General features: G+C 35.4%; 1 protein-coding gene across 2 annotated transcripts in view; it reads right to left on the minus strand.

Annotated features, from left to right (window-relative positions):
• Positions 1–26351, minus strand: part of LOC150080877 (DNA topoisomerase I, mitochondrial-like) — a 551188-nt gene that overhangs the window by 247439 nt on the left and 277398 nt on the right. For both annotated transcript variants that reach the window (XM_090381550.1, XM_090381549.1), the window contains 2 exons: positions 20274–20386; positions 6394–6509 (listed from right to left, as the gene is read on the minus strand). In XM_090381550.1, the coding sequence (XP_090237676.1) occupies positions 6394–6509; positions 20274–20386 (229 nt within the window). The remainder of the gene's footprint in view (positions 1–6393; positions 6510–20273; positions 20387–26351) is intronic.

Here is a 26351-nt window from a genome sequence, read left to right on the forward strand (position 1 = left end):
AAATTTATTCTTCTCTTGACTTCCAGCCATTTATCATTATTACAGCTAATAACATGTCCCAGATAAGTATATGACTCCACCTTTTCAATTATTGCTCTTTCAATCATTATTTCCCTTTCTGTGGCATACTTGTTCATCATTACTTTTGTTTTAGCCATATTCATCTTTAGTCCAAAATCCTTACTAACTGTGCATAATTGATTAAGATTTTCCTCTAATTTTGGGATCGTGGCTTATGACCACAATGTCATCTGCAAATCGTAAATGGTTTACGTATAACTGTTTCTTTGTGATTTAATATCATACTTTTTATAAAGGTAAAGTAATACAAGTGCCCATTCATTTTATAATAAATGTATAAAATTCAAGTAGTTAAACGTAAATGCTCCATTGACAATATAAATCAGTTAGTAAATTGTACGCAAAACTGTGCTCAAATCAGAAGGAACTAGTGGTGAGCTATAGTGAGTTCGCATGGGCTCGTGAGAGCCCTTGTTATTTATTTTTATTATTTTTATTTTTTTTGAAAATTTGCAGGCCCATTGTTACGAATTATTTATTTTACAAATGAAATCCTGAATGCAATTATTGAGTATCCAGAGCCAAAACTATGGTACGGCGAGTGGGACCCCATCCTCAGCATTTTAATGGCGCAATCGATCAGTTATGTATTTTAAAATTGCTTCGTTTTTGATTTAATTACAGTCAGACTTCTGTTTAACCAATTTGTTTAAAGCAAAAATTATTTTATTTCTCCTTGGTAATTACATTTAAAATAGTTTCTGTTGAACAAGGAAAATTTCCGTATAACGAACGGATTAGGAGAGTAAACTTTGTACACATTGTTCTCACCTCTGGCCTTTAGGTAATTAGAAAGCGTAATTTAAGGGTGAAAAGGATTACCATTTCACAATGTTAGTGGTGTCAGTAAAACCTATGTAGTCCCAGACAGAGAAGTTTTATCAGAGAAGTTTTATTTTTACAGAGAAGTGCTAGTCAATATGCTTTCCATAGCCAGTCAGAGAATTAAGAAGATTCCCAACATGGATAATAGACTCTGGTCAAGAAGTGTTGTGGTTCCCCTTTACTCCAAAAAAAAAAAAGTCATATATGTTTTTCGGAGAAGTGAGTGATCCACACCTTCCAGTAATTTCTCGTATTTATGCTTACATGGTCACAGTAGCTAAATATCTGAGTGATTCTGACATTTTGCACTGTATTCAAAGAACTAGTGGCAATAGCAATGTAAAGGGGGGGGGGAGAGTTGAGGCAACTAAGATATTATATAAACATTACAAAGATGAAATGTTGGTAGATTTTGAAATTTCGTTGAGACTTTCGCTGTGTAGAAAATGTTCTAAAATATAATGGCATACAGGCAATAATTAGAAGGGGGGGGACTGCATTCATTATATTACCAATCTCTAAAAAACCAGTGCGAATTAAGGATGACTTGAGGTGGAAACTATAAAGATCGGTCATGTGTTCGGGCTATGATGAGCTGTTTGTAGGTTGCAGACGACAATTTCGGGTTGAGGGAATTATCCCTCTTTGTGCAAACATTTTGAACCAGAAGTTAAATATTCCAGATTATTAAATCAACTTTTAAATCTGTAATTTCTTAACCATTCAGCACTAATGATCGACATCCTGCAGGAGCTCTGTTACCTTTCAGAGGCTGTACAGATTCACTATGGTAAAAAGCAGATAAATTAATTATTCAAACTATTAATGCTATTGGTAATTTGAAAAATTCTGAAGGAAATTATGAATATAAAACTGAGAGCATGTTGAAGTGGAAAGAATTTGAAGGAATCAAAATCGAAAGTAAGAACACATTTCAAAAGTCACATCCTGACAAGTGAAACCATTGACAGAAATTGTTTTCTGATAAAATATGAAATAAAAATTAATGATTTTAGAGATTTTGTCAAAGAAAATTTATCTTTAAAATCGAGTGAAATTCCCTTTTCAATTAAGAAAGCCAGAAATATCTTTGAAACCACTGCTATCTTTGAAACCACTGCAATTAGCAGTGCTAAAGCTGGGTGAGCTTTCAGCGTAATGAATAATATTGTGTGAATGAATAAATGAATGAATAATGTTGACAACTACGATGATCATAACATCTAAATGGAAAACCATTGCTTCAATTTGATCTGGATTGTTACGTCAAATCATTCCTCTGTAATCATCGCTCAGCTATTGAGCAAAGCAGAAGATTGACAAAGAAGTAAATTCTATATGGCAATTTTTTGAATAAATTTTTCTTGTGTAATAATTAATAATTTTTTTCCATCTAATCTGTGATTTTTGCGTACATTTTCTAGAATAGTTTGTTTTTTATGTAATATTTCATGTAATACAAGTGCCCATTCATTTTGTAATAAATGTATAAAATTCAAGTAGTTAAACGTAAATGCTTAAAAGTAGTTAAACGTAAGTGCAAATAATTAAAAAATTTTAATTATTTGCACTATTAAAATTTTATCATGGGGAAAAAAAAAAAAAAAAAATGTATCCACTATATTTCCCTAGTTATTAAGATTCTTAGCACTTCTAGATCTATATTGGTTAAGGTTAAATTTACAAAAAGGAAAGTAATTTTTAATAGATTAATTAATTTAAAAACATGCCTCTAGGAAGAGGAAGTGCACCACTTTTTCCTGGTTGTCATTTATAAAATTATATGAAGAAGATTCGAATGTTGTAAAACCAAGAGCTGGACGAGAAGCTTTCAATGTCGTTGTCATCAGTTGGTGAATGACATTAGTTGTGTGTTGATTTATAGTAATGTAGTACCAGGATTCATTACGTTTAACACATGGAAATTTGATTCATGTGAGCTGCCATATTGGTGATAGATTCGGGGGTAATTTAGTGTTTAAAATTTCGTATGATCTATTTTGGCAGAACCATTCTATAGCTAGAATGGTTGTATTGGGCTTCGTATTGGAATATCTTATAATTTGATTTAAGTTTAATTAGTGTAATTGCATTATCTATTATATAATTAGTGTAATTGCAAATCGTAAATGGTTTACGTATAACTGTTTCTTTGTGATTTAATATCATACTTTTTATAAAGGTAAAGTAATACAAGTGCCCATTCATTTTATAATAAATGTATAAAATTCAAGTAGTTAAACGTAAATGCTCCATTGACAATATAAATCAGTTAGTAAATTGTATTAATGGATCATGATTAAAAGAGTGTACATGCTGACTGAGTTCAGTTCGTAGTTGATCTGATTTGAAACTATTATAATGATAATATGCTCTTGTGTTGGCTGTTCTGGAAGTTCCATATTTTTGGTGGTACTACCTATGTAGCATGCATTACATCCAGATTGGCAGTTTATAAGGTATATTATATTGTTTATGTCTTGAATATTGCATTTATATGTTTCTCTGTATTTGCTGAAAAAAGTACTTAGTTTATTATGAGATGAAAAAAATCAGTGTAATGTTTGTCCCTCTTAAAAATATTCTGGAGCTGAGGTTCAAGTTGGCTATGATACGGAAGTGTCACTATTGCATTTTAAGTATGATCAGTAACTAATGTTATCAATGTGAGGATTATTAATTTTTTTCTTTTACAGCTAGTATGGTTTCTCGAATTAACTGTTTGGGGTATTTTCTAGCTATAAAGGTTTTTGTTAGGTATAGTAGTTCTGTAGTCAAATCTTCCTGTGAATGATTCTATTTAATCGCATTGTAGATTTGGTTGTATAATACTGATTTTTTTGTGTTGTGGGGGTGGTGGGAATGAAAATGTAGGAATTTTCCTATATGTTCACGTTTTGAGTTTGTTATCGAATTTATATATGGTCAGATTTAAAAAATTAACACTATTATCTTCTTCTAGTTCCAAAGTATATTTTAGTCTATTGTGGATGGAATTAAATTTTTGTAGAGAACCTTTTATTTCCTACTGTCTTTTATGGGATAGTGATTACTATTAAAAGAAAAATTTAACCCATATTCAAGTGCAGATAATTGTGTAGGTGTGAAGGATTTCGAAGAAAGGTTCACGACTGATGTTGGTTGGGGTTTGTGTCCTGCGTGTGAGTGTGTCCCATTTTTTATTGTGCCTCTGGTTTACTACGTGTTGTATGGCAATAATTCGTGTGTTATTTTGTTCTATAAAATTAACCCATGCATCTTGGGTTAATTTTTAACCCAAGATGCATGGGTTATCTTTAACAAGGATTTGTAATAGTGGATTTGGCATAATAAGTTGTATTTGTCACGAAATCTTTTTTAATTCATGTTTTACTATAGCTAATGAGATCTGGTGAATGACATAAGGATATTTTTTACATTTTTCACGTGTACACATACGAGCAAATTTTGGGATCACATCGTTATCAAGGCACTTCTTAAGAAATTTAATGTGTAATTTACTGGCAAAAAATTTGATGAGAATTTTAGAGTATTCATAAGTTTTGTTTAACGTTAATGCATCCATGTGGTTAAATTAGTAAGTAACAATCGTCCACAGGAAGATTTGACTACAGAACTACTATCCTAATAAAAACCTTTATAGCTAGAAAATACCCCAAACAGTTAATTCAAGAAACCATATTAGCTGTAAAAGAAAAAATAATAATCTTCACATTGATAACATCAGTACTAATCATACACAAAATACAATAGTCACACTTCCGTATCATAGCCAACTTGCACCTCAGCTCCGGAATATTTTTAGAGGGACAAACATTCCAGATTTTTTCATCATATAATAAACTAAGTACTTTTTTCAACAAATACACAGAAACATATAAATACAATATTCAAGACATAAACAATATAATATACCTTATAAAATGCCAATCTGGATGTAATGCATACTACACAGGTAGCACCACCAAAAATATGGAACTTCCAGAAAAGCCAACACGAGCATACTATCATTATAATAGTTTCAAATCAGATCAACTATGAACTGAACTCAGTCAGCATGTACACTCTTTTAATCATGATCCATTAATAGATAACGCAATTACACTTATTACACTTAAATCGAATTATAAGATATTCCAGTACGAAACCCAAGCTATAGAATGGTTCTGCCAAAATAGAACTAAATTACCCACAAATGTATCACCAACATCGCAGCTCACACGAATAAAATTTCCACGTGTTTACTGTAATGCATCCTAAGTACTATGATACTATAAATCAACACTCACAACTTATGTCATTCACCAACTGATGACAACGACATGGAAACTTCTTGTCCAGCCCTTGGTTTTTCAACATGCAAATCTTCTTCATATAATTTTATAAATGACAACCAGGAAAAAGTGGTGCACTTCCTCTTCATAGAGAAATGTTTTTAAATTAATTATTCTATTAAAAATTACTTCGTTTATGTATATTTAATCCTAACCAATATGGATCTAGAGGCGAGTACTAAGATAATAAGCTTTGCTAAGAATCTTAATAGATGATCAACAGTACTTCAAGCTTTCAGCTGTAAAATTAGTCATTATTTCCCTAGTTATTAAAAAAAATAAATAAATAAAAAAGTTGCGCATGTGACGAGCATGTGCAGTAGATGGTTTATGTGAAACATCCTTCGTGTTTCTTTTAGGTATTTTGATTTTTATATATAGATTACGAAATAAAATAGCTTTTTTTATTGTAAATATTTTATTGATCATTCACAAATTTTCATAATTTCTGGAAGACAAGACACATTAGATTTAAGATAACTAAAGTGAGAGATGTATACTTGAGATTGCAACGTATCTAATTGTCTCTGGAAAACGGCATCGACTGACGTACCGATCTTGTAGTTGAAGCGACATAAGCAGCTGTTGGGGGCACCTAACAATGGAATGTAACACAAAAAAAAAAAAATGTTGACAAATACTTGTATTGTTGCAGTCATATGATAAATACTTGTACTGTCGCAGTCATATGACTGCGTAAGTAATTTCAGGAAGTATGATTGTGATGTCATATTATTCAAAAATTCCAGACAGTATCATATCCAGGTATCATCGTAAGTGGAGGCATGATGACCAGGTTTTTAAGTGTTTTTTTTTTTTTTAAAGATAGATCTAGGAACATTATACACATGGTTAAGGGAGTAATAAGCCCCATCTGTCCACTCCCCCTGATCCGAGATATCATAATGGTCACGAAAAATGCATCACAGGCTCTAATCACATTACTAATAGTGAGAGCGTGGGAAGCACCTCTGGTGGAAGCCGCGACGACATCACTTCTGTGGCCAATCAAATTTACTCAGTAAAAAGTCGGAAAAACTGTTAACCCATTGTTAAAATATTCACAGTTCACTACTGGAAGGAACTGATATGTAACATTAATTACACTGTAAGGCATGATTACCTTTTACACGCTGTATTAATATAATCTTACCATTATAATAAAACTTGACATCCTTTGGTAAACGTTCATAAAGTGGGGCAAATACTGGACCTTTATGGACTAATGTTTTCCACTTAATTCCGCCTTCATATTTTTCTTCTTCCCACCTAGTACAAATCATTAAAAATAAATATAACTTAAAAAGCATAATTTGACTAATTTCCAACATTATCTGAATAATTAAGCAAACATGTTGAGCTATGAATGATTTAAGAATGAATGAGTAATAATTATGAATGATTTCTAGAATAACAAAACAACAAAGCCTGTTTTGAAACAAGTAATAATGGAGGTTATTACTTCTGCACTGTACATAAAACTGACATTATGTACAGTCCAGAAGTAATAACCTCCATTATTATTCATCTATGATGCTACTAAAACACTGACTCAAATCGACAAATTGGAGCAGTATGGCCTCAAGGGCAATTGCTACAATGGATAAAAGGAGGGTTGAGTGGGAGCAGACAGAATGGTAATCAATGGACACTGCTCTTCGTGGACCAATGTTATTAGTGGAGTCCCCTGGGGTTGATGCTGGGCCCATTGTTTTGTATATTTATCAATCATATTGATGAAGGTATATCACGCTTAATGTTTAAGGTTGCAGATGACAAAGGTTGGCAGGGTTGTTAATGACAGTGTGCTACTGCAACAGTATCTAGAAAAGTTGGGCAGATGGGCAGTGCAATAAAGTTTAACACTGGCAAATGCAAAGTACTGCATATGGGTAGCAGTAACCTCAGAGAAATATATTAACTGTATGGAACTACACTCATGGGAGTAAGAATGAAAGAGACCTGGGATAATTGGGCAGTCAGATATGAAGTTTTCTGAACAGTGCAGACAGGCTGCCAGAGCAGGTCATGGGGTCTTGTCAATGAGATACAGGAAATTTTGCTAGCAGACATAAGGAGTTGATTATCCCTTTGTATATGGCAATGGTCAGGCCACACCTTCAGTATTGCATACAAGTTTGGAATGAGTACAGAGTAGGGCAATAAAAATTGGTGAGGGGAGCAAATGGGTGCTCTTACCACGAAAGGCTCAAGTTTTGCAAACTGCAGTGTCTGGAGACTAGGCAACTGCGAGGTGATTTGATTGAAGTGTACGAGGACTTGAATGTGTTGAGCAGGTTCAATGCTAATGGGATTCTTCCTCTTGCTCATATTATGAGCTTGAGGGGGCATAAATTCAAATTGAATAAAGACAGTTGTAGAAGCTTTGCTTTAATAATTTCTCTTAGTACCAAAGTATAATAAATTTCCTGCTGATATAATAACATGGAATGCTAACATATGGCGACCTGTCATAAGAACCAGTTGTCATACATTCCTATGAAAACTGATGCATAAGTCATTTTGCATTTAGCATATGACCTGTTACTGTATACAGAAAAGTGATTCATATGACAATTGGTCCATATGAATCATTTTGCATTTAACTATCATAGAGCAAATTCATATATGCACTGAATTGTCTGCATTAAAATAATGTAGATGCCTCATACTTGATGATGTAGGGCAGAAAATGGAGTTAATTTTTGACCACAAAATTTAGGCCACACCAATAAATAAAATAATATTAAACTGTGTATATAAGTGAAGAAGTGCAACTTGGTTCCTACAGTATGCATATAGAGGGAATATTGTATACTGATACCATATTCCAATAAATCTTGATAAATATGTGTATATGGTATAGTTACATGATAATTACTGTATAAGTGACAAGATAAGTACTGTATAATTTATAGCAACATAGAAACAATATAAGAAAAATACAATAACAGATCAGAAATGAAGATCTCCAATGAATTTTAAAAAGTATTAATATTATATGGTGCAATAAGTAGAGCTTTTTTCTGCACCATTCACACAATAATCAAAATTAAATTAAATAAATTACTTGTGTGTTTCACTACTCATGTAGATCCCTATGCAGTCACCTTTGAATTTCTCCCAAGTTGTTAACCCAACTACCATGGAGCAAGTTACTTCAAAAGTCCAGTCTAAATCTCTTTTCCATAATTTGAATTTATTGTCCCTGGTTCTGATATAATTTATAACCTTTGCAGTTTCCATATTTGGACATAGCATACCAAGTGTACTTTTACAATCCTTATACAGCGAGATCATGCTGTCTCTTACCACCACAAGAAAGTGTTTGATTATTTATCAAAGGGGACAAAGGGCTTTCCTAGCCATAAGTCTAACTGCACAGAGCACTTCATGTCTGCCCATACCATACCTCCGATATCTGTTCCTTTCTGTTTTTAATTGAACCCCATAAAGTGTATCAGTTAATTTGGAGTTGCTATTATTCAAGTATAAGACTTTTTTACATTAAAACAAGGGTCCCACAGTACCTGAAGCTTTCTTAGTATCAAGATTTTTCAAAACCTTCTGATATCCTTTTGACAGAACACCACAGGAGGCACTGAATGAAGTGTACTGGGAATTGTAGGTGGTTTACCATAGTCACCAATACACAAGTTAGAAGAAAAGTAAGACACTAGAAGGTGAGCATTATCTGCAACTGAAGTAGCACTAGAACCATCTGGTTTTGAGAGAGGTAGGATAGAGATGGGCAAAAAGTTGCAGCTAATAACTTTAACAAGAGACCAGAATGCTTGACTACCACTGGACAAGAAGCAAGTTTTCTACTCTCAGCTTGTTCAAAATTTGGTTTGGACTGATTCAGAACTGCTTTACAATTGTTGTGAGCTTGGGCATACGCAAAAAATGAACCTGGAGATTTGGATACAAGCCAATTGCAATATGTCTTGAACAGCATTAGCATATTTATTGGAAAACCAAGGTTTAGATAAAGGATGAGATTTTAAGGTGGAGCGTGGAATTTATTAAGAGGACTATATTATTCACTGACATGATCTGAGCAAACATTGACATAGTAGTGGTAGTGGCATGTGATGCAAGAAAGCAAGTGTATGAGCTTATGCAGCATCAGCCAAAAAAAAAAAAAAAAATCACACCATTCCCTCCAAATGCCTGTCCAGTTCCTCCTTAAATTTATTTAACTATAACTTCCACAACGACAGATGGAAGTTTGTTCCAGCAATTAACCAACCGCTGGCTAAAGGCAAATTTCTGCACATCTATTCTACATCTGTCTTTTCTTAATTTGAATTTATGCCCCCTTAGGTTCGTAATCTGAACAAGTGGAAGGATCCCATCAGAATTCAGCGTGCTCAATCCATTCAACGCCTTATACACCTCAATCAGATCACCGCGCAAGTGCCTAGCCTCCAGCCACTGCAATTTGCAGAACTTAAGCCTCTCTTGGTAAGAGGATCCCTTCATTCCCCTCACCAATCTTGTTGCCCTTCTCTGTACCCGCTCAAGCAAATTGACATCCTTCCTAAAATGAGACCTCCACACCTGTACGCAGTACTCAAGACTGGGACTGACCATTGCCTTATGCAGAGGGACAATCACCTCCTCTTCCCTGATAGCAAAATTCCTATATATCATTGACAAAACCCCATGACCTGCCCTGGCAGCATGTCTGCATTGCTCAGAAAACTTCATATCTGACTGCACAATTACTCCCAGGTCTTTTTCATTTCTACCACCTTAAGTGTAGTACCACACAGTTGGTATGTTTCTCTGGGGTTACTTCCACCCATATGCAGTACTTTGCATTTGTCAAGGTTAAACTTCAATTGCCACTTCTTAGCCCATCTGCCCAAATTATCTAGATCCTGTTGCAGTAGCACATTACCATTACTGTCATTAACAACCCTGCCAACCTTTGTATCATCTGCAAACTTAGACACTAAGCCTGATATACCTTCATCAATATCATTGATAAATATACAAAACAGTAGAGGACCCAACACCGAACCCTGTGGGACTCCATAATAACATTAGTCCACAAAGAGCAGCACCCATTAAATACCGCCCTCTGTCTTCTCCCACTCAACCATCCTTTTATCCATTTTAGCAACTTACCCTTAATACCATTCTGCTCCAATTTGTACAATAGTCTTCCATGTGCAACAGTGTTAAAAGCTTTCCTGAAATCCAAATATATGATATCAAAATTATTTTTTGCATCCAGTTCCTTTGTAATCACATCATAATATCCTATCAAATTTGTCAGACAAGACGTTCCCTTAACAAACCCATGCTGTGTCTGAATTATTGCTGCAGTCTTGTCTAGATGATCCTGCAATGCACCTTTAACCAGTGACGCCATTATTTTACCCGCAACAGAAGTTAAACTAACTGGTCGGTAATTACTCGTGTCACCCTTCGATCCCCCTTTGTGAATTAGGGGATACATTTGCACATCTCCAGTCCAAGGGGACCTCCCCTGAGTCCAAGGATGCTTTCATAATTATGGCTATGAGTTTGCTTAGTTGCTTTGCCGGCTCCTTTAATATAACTGGATGGATCCCATTCACCCCAGGTGCCTTTCTTATGTTTAACTTCAACAATTTCTCCTCCACTTTGCTCTCAGTTATTACAAAATAATTAAGCACCCTGCTAAAAATTGATAATCTACTGCCATTTTCAAACCTTAATAACTGCTCATGTGTGAATGTAGATGCAAAATACTCATTCAGTTTGTTTGCTTTATGAGCAGGATCATCAACAGTCGACCCATCGATATCAAATGGACCAATCAGATTCATCCCCTTCCTTTTAGAGTTTATATAAGTAAAGAAATCCTTGCTGTTTTTCTTAGCATCTTTTGCCAAAGATTTCTCGTAATCTGCCTTCGCCTGCATAACCTCCTTTGTGACCTGATTACAGACTAGCTTATATCTCCCATAGGCTTCTGAGTCACTTGATAATTTTTATGCATCCCATGCATTTTTCTTCTCTGTCACGAGTCGCATTAGTCCATTTGATAACCATTTAAGCCTAAATCTTAAACAATATTTCTTAATAGGTATGAAACTTTTAGTAGCTTCCACGATTAATTCTTTGAATGCTTCCCACTTAGAATTTACTGTTGGTAACATCGTCAGTTGATCCCACTGTACTCACCTTAATGGAAACAAAAACCCTTTCCTTTACCCCTGACGGTAATTATATCTTTAAGTAAATCCCACATTAGTACACTGTGATCACTACCACCTAGTGGTTCCTTTATCTGCAAATTCTTAATACATGAATGATCACTGCTGATAACCAGATCAAGAGTATTACCCTCTCTGGTTGCCTCTCTAACATGCTGCTGCAGAAAACAATCATCTAATAAATCCCCAAAAGTCTTACTAGTGTGTGAGTGACCAACCCAAAAGTTCCAGTCAATATCTTGGAAGTTAAAATCCCCCATTATAAAACATTCTGATTTAATAGCCCACTCTATTTCTCTGTACAATTGTTCATTGTACTCATTCGAGTCATTAGGCCTATAACACACTCCTACTCTTATTTTTGCTTTTGCAGTGCTTATGTCACACCAAACTGACTCAACAGTGCACTGTTCATCTATATCAACTGGATACACTTCTTTTGATTTTATGTTTTTAGAACATAAAATCATAAAATCAATCATAAAATCACATCAAAAGATTTTAAACAGTAATGCAACCAAGGGGGAAAAAAAAAGTATCTTGCAGATCATCCTATTCTGCATTCTTCCAATGCTAAACAAAACAGATATAAGCATTGCAGAATTGGAATTTGGGGAGTACAATCTGTACAGAAAGGATAGATAGGGGTAGGAAAGGAAGAGGAGTTATGCTGTTTGTTAAGAAACAAAATCCAAGGAAGTGCATCCAGTTGACATGGGTGGACAGTGCAATGTTGAGTCAGTTCGTTGTGACATAAACACTGGAAAAGGGAAAATGAGAGCAGGGGTGTGTTATAGGCCTAATGACTCTGATGAGTACAACGAACAATTGTGCAAAAAAAAAATAGTGGGCCAGTAAATCAGAATGTCTTGTAATGGGGAATTTAACTTTACAGTATTGACTGGAATTTGTGGTTTGCTCACTCGCCCGCTAGCAAGACTTTTGTGGTTTCATTGGAGGATTGTTCTCTACAGTAACATGTTCGAAGGACAAGATGGGGTAATATGGTCCTTGAGGTTGTCACAGACATTCTCTCAGATATGCCAGACAAGCTGTACTTGCTACCTGAGAGTCTAAAACGCTGATGGAACTGATATTCGGGTGACACTCAAGTCAAAGTGGACCCAATTTTGGCGAAGTCCGGACGGTCTGTGACAGCCAAATCCTCTGCTTGCACCTTCACGATGGTGGGACTGTTAGTAATCCTGGGTATAACCTCCATGCACAAATACATGGTGGGTGACCACCCAGGTGTGAACCAACGTAAGCAGGGGTCGAGGTGTGGCGCCAACACCACATGGAGGAACGCGAGCCCTCTATGTTACCAGGCAGCACTAGGTGGTAGATGGCTCTCATCAACCGGTGAAATACCACCACTTTGCTTATTGGAGGCTTGAAGTGGTGGAACCCATGTTTAGTCTCTAGAGCTAAGTTCCAGTCAACCCTTCCCTATCTCTTCCATCATGCAGTATGATTGATGACTTTTGAGGTTATGATGAGCGTCGTGGCAAGATCCAATATTCCTTACATTTCGAGGGTACAGCTCTAAAATGGTGTTCAAAGGCCGGCCACTAGTTAGTACACCGGACCGAACCTATTGGTAACTCTCTAGGAGGCTTCTGGATCAGCTAGTGTATAATCTTGCTACCTCTATTCTGCCAGATAGTGACTGCAGGGAGTTCGAGTAGTGTGTATGCGAGGAGATTGTCGAGGCCATGTTATGTCAAGGATCTGGGTATATTCTTACCACGTGTACGCCATATCCAAAAATTTCATTACTTCATAAAGCATGGCCCACCCACTTTTTCTTACCATTGAATACACGATGAATTGTCAAACTAATATAGCAAGCTTATCTGCAAAAATATCTAAACTTCCCAAGCACTTCTTAATTCATTTCACAAATAAATGTGGTCTCAATTCTAATCTCAACGATGTCCATTTCCACTTGCAGTCTGCCAAACCCCATATACTTTTTCTGACAGAATCTCAGTTATAGGTTGATTCAACTACTGCTCATCTCAGACGCCCAAATTATTCGCTGTATGATACCTTTCACCTCAAAGGTGGTACTTGTGCATATGTCCGTTCTGATATTCCCCGTCAGAGACTTGGCAATTTGGAATCTCCTCTCTTTGATCTTCTCTGGCTTAAAATCTCTCTACCTCATTGTGTCAAATTCATCTGTTGTCTCTACCGTTCTCCCAACTCAACTAATCACTTGGAGCTGTTTGACTTCCTCTCTTTGCAACTTGACTTTCTCCAGTCCAACTTTCCTAACAGTGAGGTAATTTTCCTTGGTGATTTTAATGTTCACAACTCCAGCTGGCTTCCATTTTCTAGTCACACCAACCCAGCAGGTCGAGATGCTGAGGCTTTTCCAATTACTAATGACCTAGCACAGATTGTTCATTTACCTACAAGAATACCGGACAATCCTAATCATACGGCCAATATGCTTGATCTTTTTCTCACAAAGAACCCTTCTAAGTACACGGTCGAAGTGAGAGTTTCTTTAGGCACTTCAGATCACAACTTAGTGATTGTCTCTTCTCCAATGGAACCTTTACCTCATGGCTATTCCCAACCTCGTGTTGTTTGGCATTACAAGAATGCAAAATGGGATGACCTGCGAGACTTCTTTTCTTTGGTCGGATTACTGTTTCAAAACTTCTGATGTCAACGTTTGCTCAGATTGTGTCAGTGAAATTATTCTTGCAGGAATGGAATCCTTTATCCCACACTCCACTTTAAAATCTCGTCCTTTAGCTAAACCTTTGTTTTCCAATAAATGTGCTAAGGCTGTTCAAGAGAAGAATGTTGCACATCGTAATTGGCTTGTTTCTAATTCTTCAGTGTCATTTTCTGCCTACACCAAAGCTCGCAACAATTGTAAAGCAGTTGTTAATCAGTCCAAACTAGAGTTTGAACAGGCTAAGAGTAGAAAACTTGCTTCTTGCCCTAATGGTAGCCAAGCATTCTGGTCTCTTGCCAAAGCTATTGGCCGGAACTTTTGCCCATCTCTGCTCCCATCTCTGTCTAAACCAGATGGTTCTGTTGTCACTTCAGCTAAGGATAAAGCTGATCTGCTAGCATCCCATTTTTCTTCCAGCTCATGTATTAATGATCTTGGTAAAACACCTCCCACCATTCCCAACATGCTCCATTCAATGCCTCCTGTGATCTTCCGTCAAAAGGATATCAGAACGATTTTGATGAATCATGATGCTAAGAAAGCACCAGGTCCTGATGGTATTTCTCCACTTGTTCTCAAAACCTGTGCTCCTGAACTTACTCCTATTCTCTGCCGCCTTTTTTTCACTTTCTTATTCCAAAGGTGTTTTTCCTTCTGCTTGGAAATTTGCTCATATCCAGCCAGTTCCTAAAAAGGGTGACAAATCACTCCCATCCAATTATCATCCCATTGCAATTACTTCTACTCTTTCTAAAGTAATGGAGAAATCAATTAACCGCCAACTCTTAACTCTTAAACTACCTAGAAACCTTCCGTCTGATCAACAATCGCCAGTATGGATTCCGTCAGTGTCGATCCACTGGTGATATTCTGGCTTATGTTACCCATTTATGGACTAATTCAATGGAAAGGTTCGGTGAAACACAAGTAGTTGCTCTTGACATCTCAAAGGCTTTTGATCGTGTTTGGCATAAAGGTCTTCTAAACAAGCTTCCATCTTATGGTTTGCCAACTGTTTTTAGTAATGGGTTATCCAGTTCTCTCTCTGATCGCACACCGAGGGTGATGGTAGATGGTTCTGTCTTCTAACTTCTCCACTAATGTCGGTGTCCCCCAAGGTTCAGTTCTTTCCCCACACTCTTTTCCTCTTGTATATTAATGACCTTCTTCCATTGACTGGAAATCCTATCCATAGTTTTGCCGAAGATAGCACATTGCATTCTACTTTCCATTTTGAGAAACCTTGCCCTACTCAATCAGCTTCAACTTCTCGAAAATCTGCTACCAATTCCTTAAATGCAGATCTTCGGGTAATTCTCCAGTGAGGCAAAGACAACTTAGTTGATTTCAACCCTTCTAAAACTCAGTCTTGTCTTATATCTCACAAAAAGGATTCTTCTGCTCCTATGCTTATCTTTAGTGACACTCCGATCTCTAGGCAAAATGATATATCTCTTTTGGGGATTATCCTGACCTCTAATCTCTCTCTCTCTCTCTCTCTTGGCACAAGCACATTACAAATATTGCTTCCTCTGCATCTAAAAAACTTGGTTTTCTCTTTCGCTCTCGGCGTTACTTTTCTTCCAAACAGCTGCTCACTCTGTATAAATTGCAAATCCGCCCTGCCATGGAATATTGTTCTCACATCTAGGGTGGTGTCCCCAAAACCTCTCTCAGGCTTCTTGATTCCACTCAGAAGAGGGCAGTTACCTTAATTAATGATTCATCTCTAACAGAGTCTCTCCACTCGCTTTCTCATAGACGTACTGTTTCTGCTGCATGCCTCTTCTACAGATACTTCGATGGGCACTGTTCTTCTGAATTGGCTTCTATAATTCCCACTCTCAATTTCAAAACAGTCCGAACATGTGCCGCCACCAGCCAACATCCATGTACTGTCCAACTTCAAACCCACAGAACCAACTTTTCATCTTCCTCATTTATTCATTCAACTGCCGTTTTCTGGAACAACCTTCCTTCATACGTATTTCCTGAAAATTACAATCTACAGAAGTTCAAGTCCAATGTCAACAAATACCTTCTTTCGCCCTCTCAACCTCCCACCCAAGCACGGTACTAAGTACTATAGGTTCTAATACCTCTCGTGTTTGGGGTTCACATGAAAAAAAAAAAAAATAAAAATCTTGATCTGATTATCAGCAGTGATGACTCATGCATTAGGAATTTGCAGATAAAGGAACCACTAGGAGACAGTGATCACAGTGTACTGATGTGGGATTTACTTAAAGATGTAAGTACCATCAAGGGTAAAGTGAAGGGTTTTGTTTTTGTAAATGTGACTATGGTGGTCTCAGGCAGTTTTTAAATTCTATACAGTTCGATCAACTGATATGTTAAAAATAGTGAATTCTAAATGGGAAGCCTTCAAGGAATTAATCTTGGAAACTACTAGACTTTTCATACCAACTAAGAAATACTGTTCAAGATTTAGGCCTAAATGGATGTCAGATGAACTAATGAGGCTCGTGGTAGAGAAGAAAAATGCACGGGATGCATATAAATTAGCAGGTGACACAGAAGCCTATTGCAGATATAAGTCAGTCTGTAATCAAGTCACAAAGGAGGTTAAGCAAGTGAAGGCTGATTACAAGAAATCCATGGCAAAGGATGCAAATAAAAACAACGAAGACTTCTTTACTAATGTAAACTGTAGAAGGAAGGGAATGAATCAGATTGGTCTACTTGATGTTGGTAGTTCCGACTGTTGGTGAATTCTGCTCAGATAGTTGACAAACTGAATGAGTATTTTGCATCTACATTCCCACACAGGGAATTCTGTAAGGAAGGGGAGGACAGAAGTTTACTAAATTCTAGTAGAGAACTAAATGATTTTGTAATAACGGAGAGCAAAGTGGAGGCCAAATTATTGAAGTTAAACATAGAAAAAAATGCACCTGGGGATGATGGAATCTATCCAGTTATACTGAAGGAGGCAGCAAGGGAAGTAAGCAAAACCTGAGCCAAAATTATGAGAGCATTCTTAGATTCAGGGTAGGTCACCATGCACTGGAGATGCAAATGTATCCCCAATCACAATGGTGGCTCAAAGGATGAAGCAAATAATTATAGATCTGTTAGTTTAACTTCTGTTCTGGGGAAGTTGTTGTTTGTTGTTGTTTCTTTGGTTTTTAGGAGCATTAGCAACTAAGGCCATATTGCTCCGGAAATGGGTGGTCATTCCCTGACCTTTCCGCATCCGGTGGTGTCGGGCTCGAACCCCGGTCTAATCATGTGCTACGCACTGCTGCTCCTTCCCACCTGGCTACGGAGGCGCCGTCTGGGGAAGATAATGGAGTCACTGGTTAAAGAAGTGATGCAGGATCACCTAGACAAGACTGCAGTTACAGTTCAGACACAGAATGGGTTTGTTAAGGGGAAATTTTTCCTGACCAATTTGAATGGATATTACGATGTAGTCACAAAGGAACTGGATGCAAAAAATAATTTTGATATCATATGCTTGGATTTCAGAAAGGCTTTTGATACTGTTGCATATGGAAGACTGCTGTATAGATTGGAGTGGTATGGCATTAAGGGCAAGTTGCTGCAATGGATAAAGGGATGGTTGAGTGGGAGATGGGAGAGAGTGGTAATAAATGGACACTGCTCTTCTTGGATTAATGTTATTAGTGGAGTTCCCCAGAGTTCAGTGATGTGCCCATTGTTATTTTGTGTCCTTATTAATGATATCGATGAAAGTACATCAGGCTTAATGTCCAAGTTTGCAGATGATACAGATGTTGGCAGGGTTGTTAATGATAGTAATGACAGTATGCTACTGCAACAGGATCTAGAAAAGTTAGGTAGATGGGCTGAGAATTGGCAACTGATGTTTAATATTGACAAATGCAAAATACTGCATATAGATAGCAGTAAACCATGAGAAATGTACCAAATGTGTGGTACCACACTCAGGGAGGTGGAGAATGAAAAAGACCTGGGGGGTAATTGTATAGTCAGATATGAAGTTCTCTGAGCAGTGCAGATGGGCTGCCAGAGCAGGTCATGGAGTTTTGTCAATGATATATGGGAATTTTGCCAGCAGACACAAGGAGGTGATTATACCTTTGTATGAGGCAATGGTCAGGCCACAACTTGAGTGCTGTGTACAGGTTAGGAGGCCTCATTTTAGGAAAGATGTAGAGTTGCTAGAATGAGTAAAGAGAAGAACAGCAAGATTAGTGAGAGGAACAAAGGGATTCTCTTACCAGGAGAGGCTTAAATTCTGTAAGTTGCAGCATCTGGAGACTAGGCACCTGCCAGGTGATCTGATTGAGGTATACAAGGCCTTGAATGGTTTGAGCAGGCTCAATGCTGATGGGATACTTGAACTTGCTCAGATTACGAACCTAAGGGGGGGGGGCACAGATTCAAATTGAGGAAAGACAGTTGTGTAGAATAGATGTGCTGAAGGTTGCCTTTAGCCAGCGGGTAATTTATTGCTGGAACAGACTTCTATCTGTTTTTGTGGAAGATGATAGCTTAAATAAATTTAAGGCTGAACTAGAGAAACATTGAGTGACCGGATGGGTGAAATGGGAAGGGTTTTTTTTTTTTTTTGTTTTTTGGCTGATGCTTTATAAGCTTGCTTTTTTGCATCATATTCCTCAACTAATGCTAACAGGAGGTTGAGCATATCCAAGTGAAAATGGTTCCATTGGAGAAGAGACCATCATCTAGTTGCAATCTGTGGTGTCTAGAGGACCTCTCACCTTGATTGTATACTTAGAATGGTAGTTTGAAAGAAAAAGACCAAGTGTGTTGGCTGTGTGGTTAGGATTGTCTGGTATTCTGGTAGGCAAGTGAACAATCTGTGTGCGGTGATTAGTAATTGCAAAAGCCTCAGCATCTGGACCAGCTTGGACTAGGAAATGGACACCACCTGGAGTTGTGAACATTAAAATTACCAAGGAAAAGTACTACACTGTTGGTCAAGTTTCAAAGAGAGGAAGTGAAAGATTTCCAAGTAATTAATGGAATTGGGAGAACAACAGAGGCAATAGATGAATTTTACAGAATGTTGTTGGGGGATTTTAAGCCAGAGAAGAAAAGGGGAGATTCCAGACTAAGTTTCTGACAGGGAATATCAGAGCAGACATATGTACAAGTACCACCTGTGAAGCAAAAAGAATCATACAGTGAATAATTTGAACAAATGAGATGAGCAAGGGTTGAATCAACCAACAATTAGGATTCAGTCAGAAAAAATGGGGTTTGGGAGACTAAGTGGAAACTGACTTCACTGAGATTGGAACTGAAGCCATGTATATTTGCAAAATGAATAAGGAACAAGGTGTGGGAATTAACATACTTAATGTAATACTGTTTACATAATAAAATTTGCTTTATAACAACAAGTTTCATTAGTGCTATTCATATTTAATTAATTCATTATGAACAATCTTATTGCAATCTTCTTTCAAAGCATTATTTAATGTTTTGTCAATTTAAAATACAGCCCTATTATATCAAAGGTTGTATTTATGCAAATTTTGATTTAATAGCAGCACTATCATAGCAGAGGTTCTATTTATGTAAATTTTAATACAGATCAGATGTTTCAGCAAAGCTTCTTTATCCCTAACTTACCTCTTTAATACTTGCTAAGTTTAAATGGAATGCTTCGGCAAATAAAGAATAAAATAAACAATTAATAATCCTTAAATTTCAAGGACTGTCAACTAAAAATACCAAGAAATGAATATCAGGGCAGACAAGAAAATTACTAGGTGATTTTAAATGCTTACCAGGTAATGATGTCCTCTCTCCATTTTATTTATTTTTTTCTTTTTCTGTGCATTCCATCTAAACTTACTAGATATTAAAGAGGTAAGTTACAAATAACAAAGCTTTGCTGAATTATTTAATTTAATAGCAACATGCAATCTGCATCAAATCAAACAGGCAATCAGTATTAAATATACATGATGGTATTATTCATCCTTAATTCATAAACAAAAATAAAGAAATAAAAAATTAATAACAAAACAAATATCATAGTCCATTTTTCCATAGACTCAGTTCTGAAAATAGGAGTACCATTCCTCATGAATTTTTATATGCATACCAGGGATTAATGTTGCAATCTAAAATAAGGCAACTTACCACTTCCAAACTTCTACTTCATCATCTTTTTTCCCTCGCTTTTTTATATTAGGTACTTCACTATTATGTGGAATTTCTTTGAATTCCTTTTCTTTCTTCATTTTTTTTGTTGGCTAACAAAAAGAAATTATACAGTTTTGTAATTTTGTGAAAGAATAATGATTTAGAGGAGTGATTGTCAACCAGTAGGTTTCCATCCTCTAGGTAGCCTCAAAGAATATATTCTTTGAGGCCACCTAGAGGATAGAAACCCACTGGTTGACAATCACTGGGACGTCTGAACAACACTAAGAATTAGAATTAAGACTGTTATGACCCATAAACTGGGTTGAAGAATCTAGTTTAATACCATATCAACTGAGACCATCACAAGCAAAATGTTGAGAAACACTTTAAACTACTGGCATAAATTATAAATACAAATTCTATTTCAAAGTAAATTACAACAGAAACTACGTGCTGAATTGAGAAAGACTAATCAAAATGGCATGTGAAAAAAAAAAATTTTTACTCTGTAGTTCTATACTGGTCTTTAAAAAGATATCTGGAGTAAATCAAGCGAACTGCTTCCAAACCTTTCAAAGTATAATCTATTCCTCACTGATAATAGTTTTTAAACTAATATTTCGCTTACAATAAATATTCCACATCATATGGCAAATAAAAAATGGTGGAAAGAATATAAAAGAAAACATTAGTTAGTTAAATGCAATTCAATTCAAACATGAAAATAATTTTGTTTCATTCCAGTATTATTTTCTGTAAATTCACAATGGGCAAAGCTCCATTATTATAATTAACAAACCGTTAAAAGACAGAAAAATGCAAAAAATGAAGTGAAACTCCACAAGCCTCAACTGCTATATTATGATGGACCACCAAGCCAATGCCAGAATATCTAATAATGCAAGAGTGGAGACAGAGAAATTTCCCCTACCAACTAACAATACAGATGAAAATAAAATTTATAAAAATAGCTGTGACATTCACCCTGCCTTCAAATAATCTTAATAGCACAAAGTAAAAATAAAGAGGAAAAAAGTCAAAACAAAAGAAAGAAGAAATGAAATTGTTTTATTGATATATTCAGGAATTGTAAACTCAGTCGAACTAGTGAGGGCATTGGAGTAATTAACTCAATGGCACTTAAACATATTTAGAACTGATGAATGCAAATTACTTAATAATGACAAAATTATGCAAATAAATATATAGATATATAAAGTGGATAAATATTTATATCTTTATCCACTTCATTTTCCTCATCTGATATGTTCAGTGCATTAAATTTATTCAAACTTCTTACCTCCAACAACTAGGAAGTTTATTTCAACTCTTTGACTGAAGGCAAATTTCCACACATCTATCCACAGTCTTGAATTCAATATAAATTTATGCCCCTTTATGTGTGTCACCTGAGATAAAGAAACCATCAGCCGTGAACAATATAACTGGATAAATAGGACACAGTGCATTTGGTATATGTAGCAAATGAGTGTCCTAAATACATTAATCCCAATAACCATAAAAAAGTCCATGCAGTTTCTGCAAGTTGAGATTTAAAGACATTTTCTTGGCAAGAAAATGTCTTTAAATCTCATCAGCAAGAATACCCATTTCTATCCCCAATTAATCTTGTTGCTCTTCTTTTTGTTCTCTGCAACAAGATTAATTGGAGACAAGGAAGTGATGATCCCTGCTGTAAAAGCTCCTGTATATCACTGATGGCATCCATTGACCTGTCCCAGAAAACTATCCACACTGCTCAGAAAAACCACAAGTGCAACTCTATAGTTATCCCCCAGGTCTTTTCCATTATTGACTGCTTTGATTTTGGTGCAATCAAACTGGTCTGATATCGTGGGATTAATGCTATATCCTAACTGCCATTTTTCAGTCCATCCAAATGATTTATCTAGATCTTGCTGAAGCAGCATATCACAACTGTCATTAGCCAACCTACCTACCTTTGTATCATCTGAAAACTTAAGACATCAAACTTGAAATACCCATTTAATAATGAAATATCATTATTAAATATTAGAAACAAAAAGTGGCCATGCAATGAACCCTGTGGGAACTAACTCATAATACTGGTCTACAAAAACCAGTGGCTGTTTATAACCATTCTATCTTCCATCCCTTTAACCAAATTAGTACTTGCTCCTAATGCTATATTTGCTACAATTTATACAAAAATCAATCATGTGGTATTGTATCAAAGGGTTTACCTAATTAAATAATGTCAAAATTATTCTTTTCATCTAGTTTCTTCATAGAATCCTCACAGCAGCTAATCAGATGACAGGCCATTCTGAGAAAAATTCTGCCCTACAATTTTTGCATACCATCTCTCCAAGCCTAATTTAATTGGAATGGTTCTTATTACTGAACTCCCTCCTATCATGCCTGAGCAAAATTCCATTCTTTGAAATTCAGCCCAAATGATATCTTTTCATCACCTTTAACTACAAATAACGCCTCAGATTGCATACTCTTAATATCATTAAGTGCTCATATTCTTAAAATATGATAACTGTTCTGCAATATCACAACTTTGGTCCCAGTAGACATACCCTAGTCATATTTCATATATGTGTACTACATAATATATTTTCCATTTCCTTCACAATAGTCACTAAGAATAATCACCTACTGTGAGATCAGTGCTTCTGATCTTGATGATCTGACACACAACCACATGCAGAATAGTAAACTCTAATACTAATTGGCCAACTGAGCACTTGAGTCCCTCCATTTATTTCCTCTCAAGGACATCAACTCTTTCTTTTAAACACCGATTTGTTTCAAGCATAATCATAATCAAAGGAAAACAAAAAAAATAATAATAATAAAATAAATAAATCAATAAGTGGACAAGAATGTACAAATACCCATTATCTCAGTAAACATACTGAATTCACAACAGGCAATCACCACTGAAAAGGCCATCTGAGAAGTAGCATAAACTTTCATAACAATAACAACTGAAAATGTAAATGAGAATTTCTTCAACTTCTTATGTCAGCATCAACTTTTGATTTACTAGACCAGAAGTGAGAAGAGACTACTAATAAGTGTATGAATACTTTATCAACTTTACTGAAAATTTATTTTAAAAACTTCTGTCCTGTATTTAATATATGATTCTCATTCCCTCTAAGTATCCTGGTAACTTTTATTAAGTATAAGAATTTTCACTTACCACCAAGTAAATAAAATAATTATTATGACATTTAATAAAGTTTGTGTGAAGAGACATAATGTAGTATCAACCAATAATATAGTAAAATATTATAATATAGTTTAACTGCATGATACATATAGAATAAGGTAAGTATAGCAATCAATCTAGCCAAATGCAAAGCATGTAAAAAGAGGGAAAATGAAAAATCAAACATATTAACTGGAACTGAAGGATAACATTGTATGGACAATACAGAAAACTGCAATTTTTGTGACTTTCTGATAATTCTGGTTCTTGTCATTGTCATGCTTTAAAGTAAACAGACAGTACTCTTCTAGTATTATAATGTAGCCAAATTTATTTAATTTTATTTAATTCAATTCAATTTAAAATTTGGTCTGCCTTACAGCTGACTATTTTTGATAGGCTAGATTGCCACTTTAAAAACTTTAGGTAATGCCTCCCACCTCTACAAGATGTGATTACGGCATCTCTACTCAGCAAGGGTCAGAGTCTGAGCACAAGTTGTATGAATTAAAAAACTACATGTCAGTCAACCACCCCATTAGTAAATGGGCCATAAAATTTATCTTCCTGTACAGCAACTGTTTATTTTTTTAATTTTATTTTTCTAGTTAATGAATCATGTTCTGTCAAATATAAAATCTCCAATTCATTACTGAACTAGTTATGCAGGCCAATTTTCACACTCAAATTTCGAGGGTTTATAGTGTGACTTCCATACAAGTTCCTCATTGAAATTTGATATTCTGGCGTCAATAAGTATGTGAACTGTAACAAATAAATACTATATTCATGAACACTGTAACTGCACACACACGCATGCATGCACACCTAGAAGTTTGGAATGACAGCATATCAGAGAGTTGATTATTTTTTTTTAAATCAGCTATGACAATATAAGGTTTAATATTTAAAAAAAAAAAAAAAACACAACCAAGTATTTTAAGATTTTTTTTTTTATAAGCACTGCAAAAAATTTATAGCAAAAAAAAAAAACATACTGAAATGATTAATATTAACATATACGCTAATTTTTCATAAAAAATATCCTCCAAAACATTTTATCATTGCCTTACACAGACATGGCGGTCTGGTGATTAATTTTATAATAGTGTCTTGATTAACATTATTCCAAGTGATCTGCAATAATTTTGGGAAGATGAGCACACTTCATGGACTTGATGGCCTAGATGATTCCATAAAACCTCTAGTGGGTAAAGTCAGGCCATAAAACCTCTAGTGGGTAAAGTCATGGACTTGATGGCCTAGATGATTCCATAATACCTCTAGTGGGTAAAGTCAGGCAATTTGGGTGGCTACACCATAATTTGAAATACCCTCCAGTTGTATTTAGTTACTAGAAAGTCCGTGCACAGAAAGTCCAAGCTGTGCTTCATATCAGTTTTGTTGTTATATAATTTCTTCCACAAATCGAAGTCCAAATGATATTGCATAGGTTCAAAAAATGTATTTATAGCCTTCTTTTCTTAAAATTCTTTCAATTCTGATGATGCCACCCACTAGAAACCACAGATCATGATGGAACCACCATGCTTGACTGTAGGCACCATTTTTTCTTCAGTTGATACTTTTAGTTGATGGTTGATACACCATTTTTTCTTTGATCCAAAATTTTCAAATTTGGATTCATCCGTCCACAGTCGGTTTTTTCACTCTTCAGTTGTCCAATGATGCTAGTTCTTGGCCCAAGAAAAGCATTTCTTTTGATTTTCCAGATGTAATAAGGGTTTTAGGACCTGCTACATGACCATGAAGTCCTGCTTGTTTAAGACGAAGTTTTACAGTGGTTGTAGACAGCAGTTTCTCTGTTCCCATTGAACTTGTCAGGATTTCACATGTAGTAAATCGTAAACTGTGCTTAGAAATCAGTGTTAATGTCTTACCTTGTGCTCATTATGTGTGATCATACTCATTCTAATTTCTTTAAAGATGAAAATGCTAAATTTGGTTATAATTTGTTCATAGTATTTTGAAAACTTCAATCAAAGCATTGAGTGAATAGAACATATAAATATCTCAGCTTCCGAGGTTTACCGCAAATTGCAGTTATTAAAATCTAAACTCAAAAACAGAAGATTATTAAAGTTTGTTCCTACAAAAGCCCAAGAAGAATTAAACAAAAAAGATAGTACGAGTTCTAATATTTTCCAAAACACAATTTGCCAATTCTATGATTGTGCTGTAGAATATTTTGAAGTGTGGGAGAAATTGTCTAACAGTACTTCTCTTTTTGACTTGCACTGCCTGAACGGAACGATATTGAGATTTCTTACTATTTTTCTGAGTCTAAACATGGGGAAAAGTTAAAAAAAAAATAAATAAAAATAAAATAAATAAAAAAATTGTAAATAGAGAAGTTATTGGATGAATATTGTCTTGTAAAAAAAAAAAAAGTTAGTGGAGAAAAAATGACCAGAATAGAGACAACAAAATAGTTCTTGTGAAAATGTTTGGTTAGAAATATTTACACATTTCAAATCCAAGCTAATTTCTATTGACAATAATATGCCATTTGGTAGAATTTGCTTGATGTCTACCAGGAACATCAGCTCTTGTAGAGAGAGTATTTTTGCAACTAAAAATGTTGTGGCCTTTAGAATTTTCTTTTCATTTATAAAATCTGTTCACATTATGTGAACAGATTTTAATGTAACTTTATTATCACACCTTTAAAAAATTCATAAATTTCATTCATTACATATTTTGTTGCACATTTTTAAAAGGATTTTTAAAGTTAAATTATTTATTAATATAAAAATAAAATATTATTAAAGTACACTCGAAAATCAGAAAGTAATTTACTTTACTTATGAAGGTACATATAATTAAAAAGACACGAACACTAA

Source organism: Mastigoproctus giganteus, chromosome 9 (genome assembly GCF_048544385.1).
Source record: "Mastigoproctus giganteus isolate SK-2022 chromosome 9, ASM4854438v1, whole genome shotgun sequence".
NCBI classification, from domain to species: domain Eukaryota; kingdom Metazoa; phylum Arthropoda; class Arachnida; order Uropygi; family Thelyphonidae; genus Mastigoproctus; species Mastigoproctus giganteus.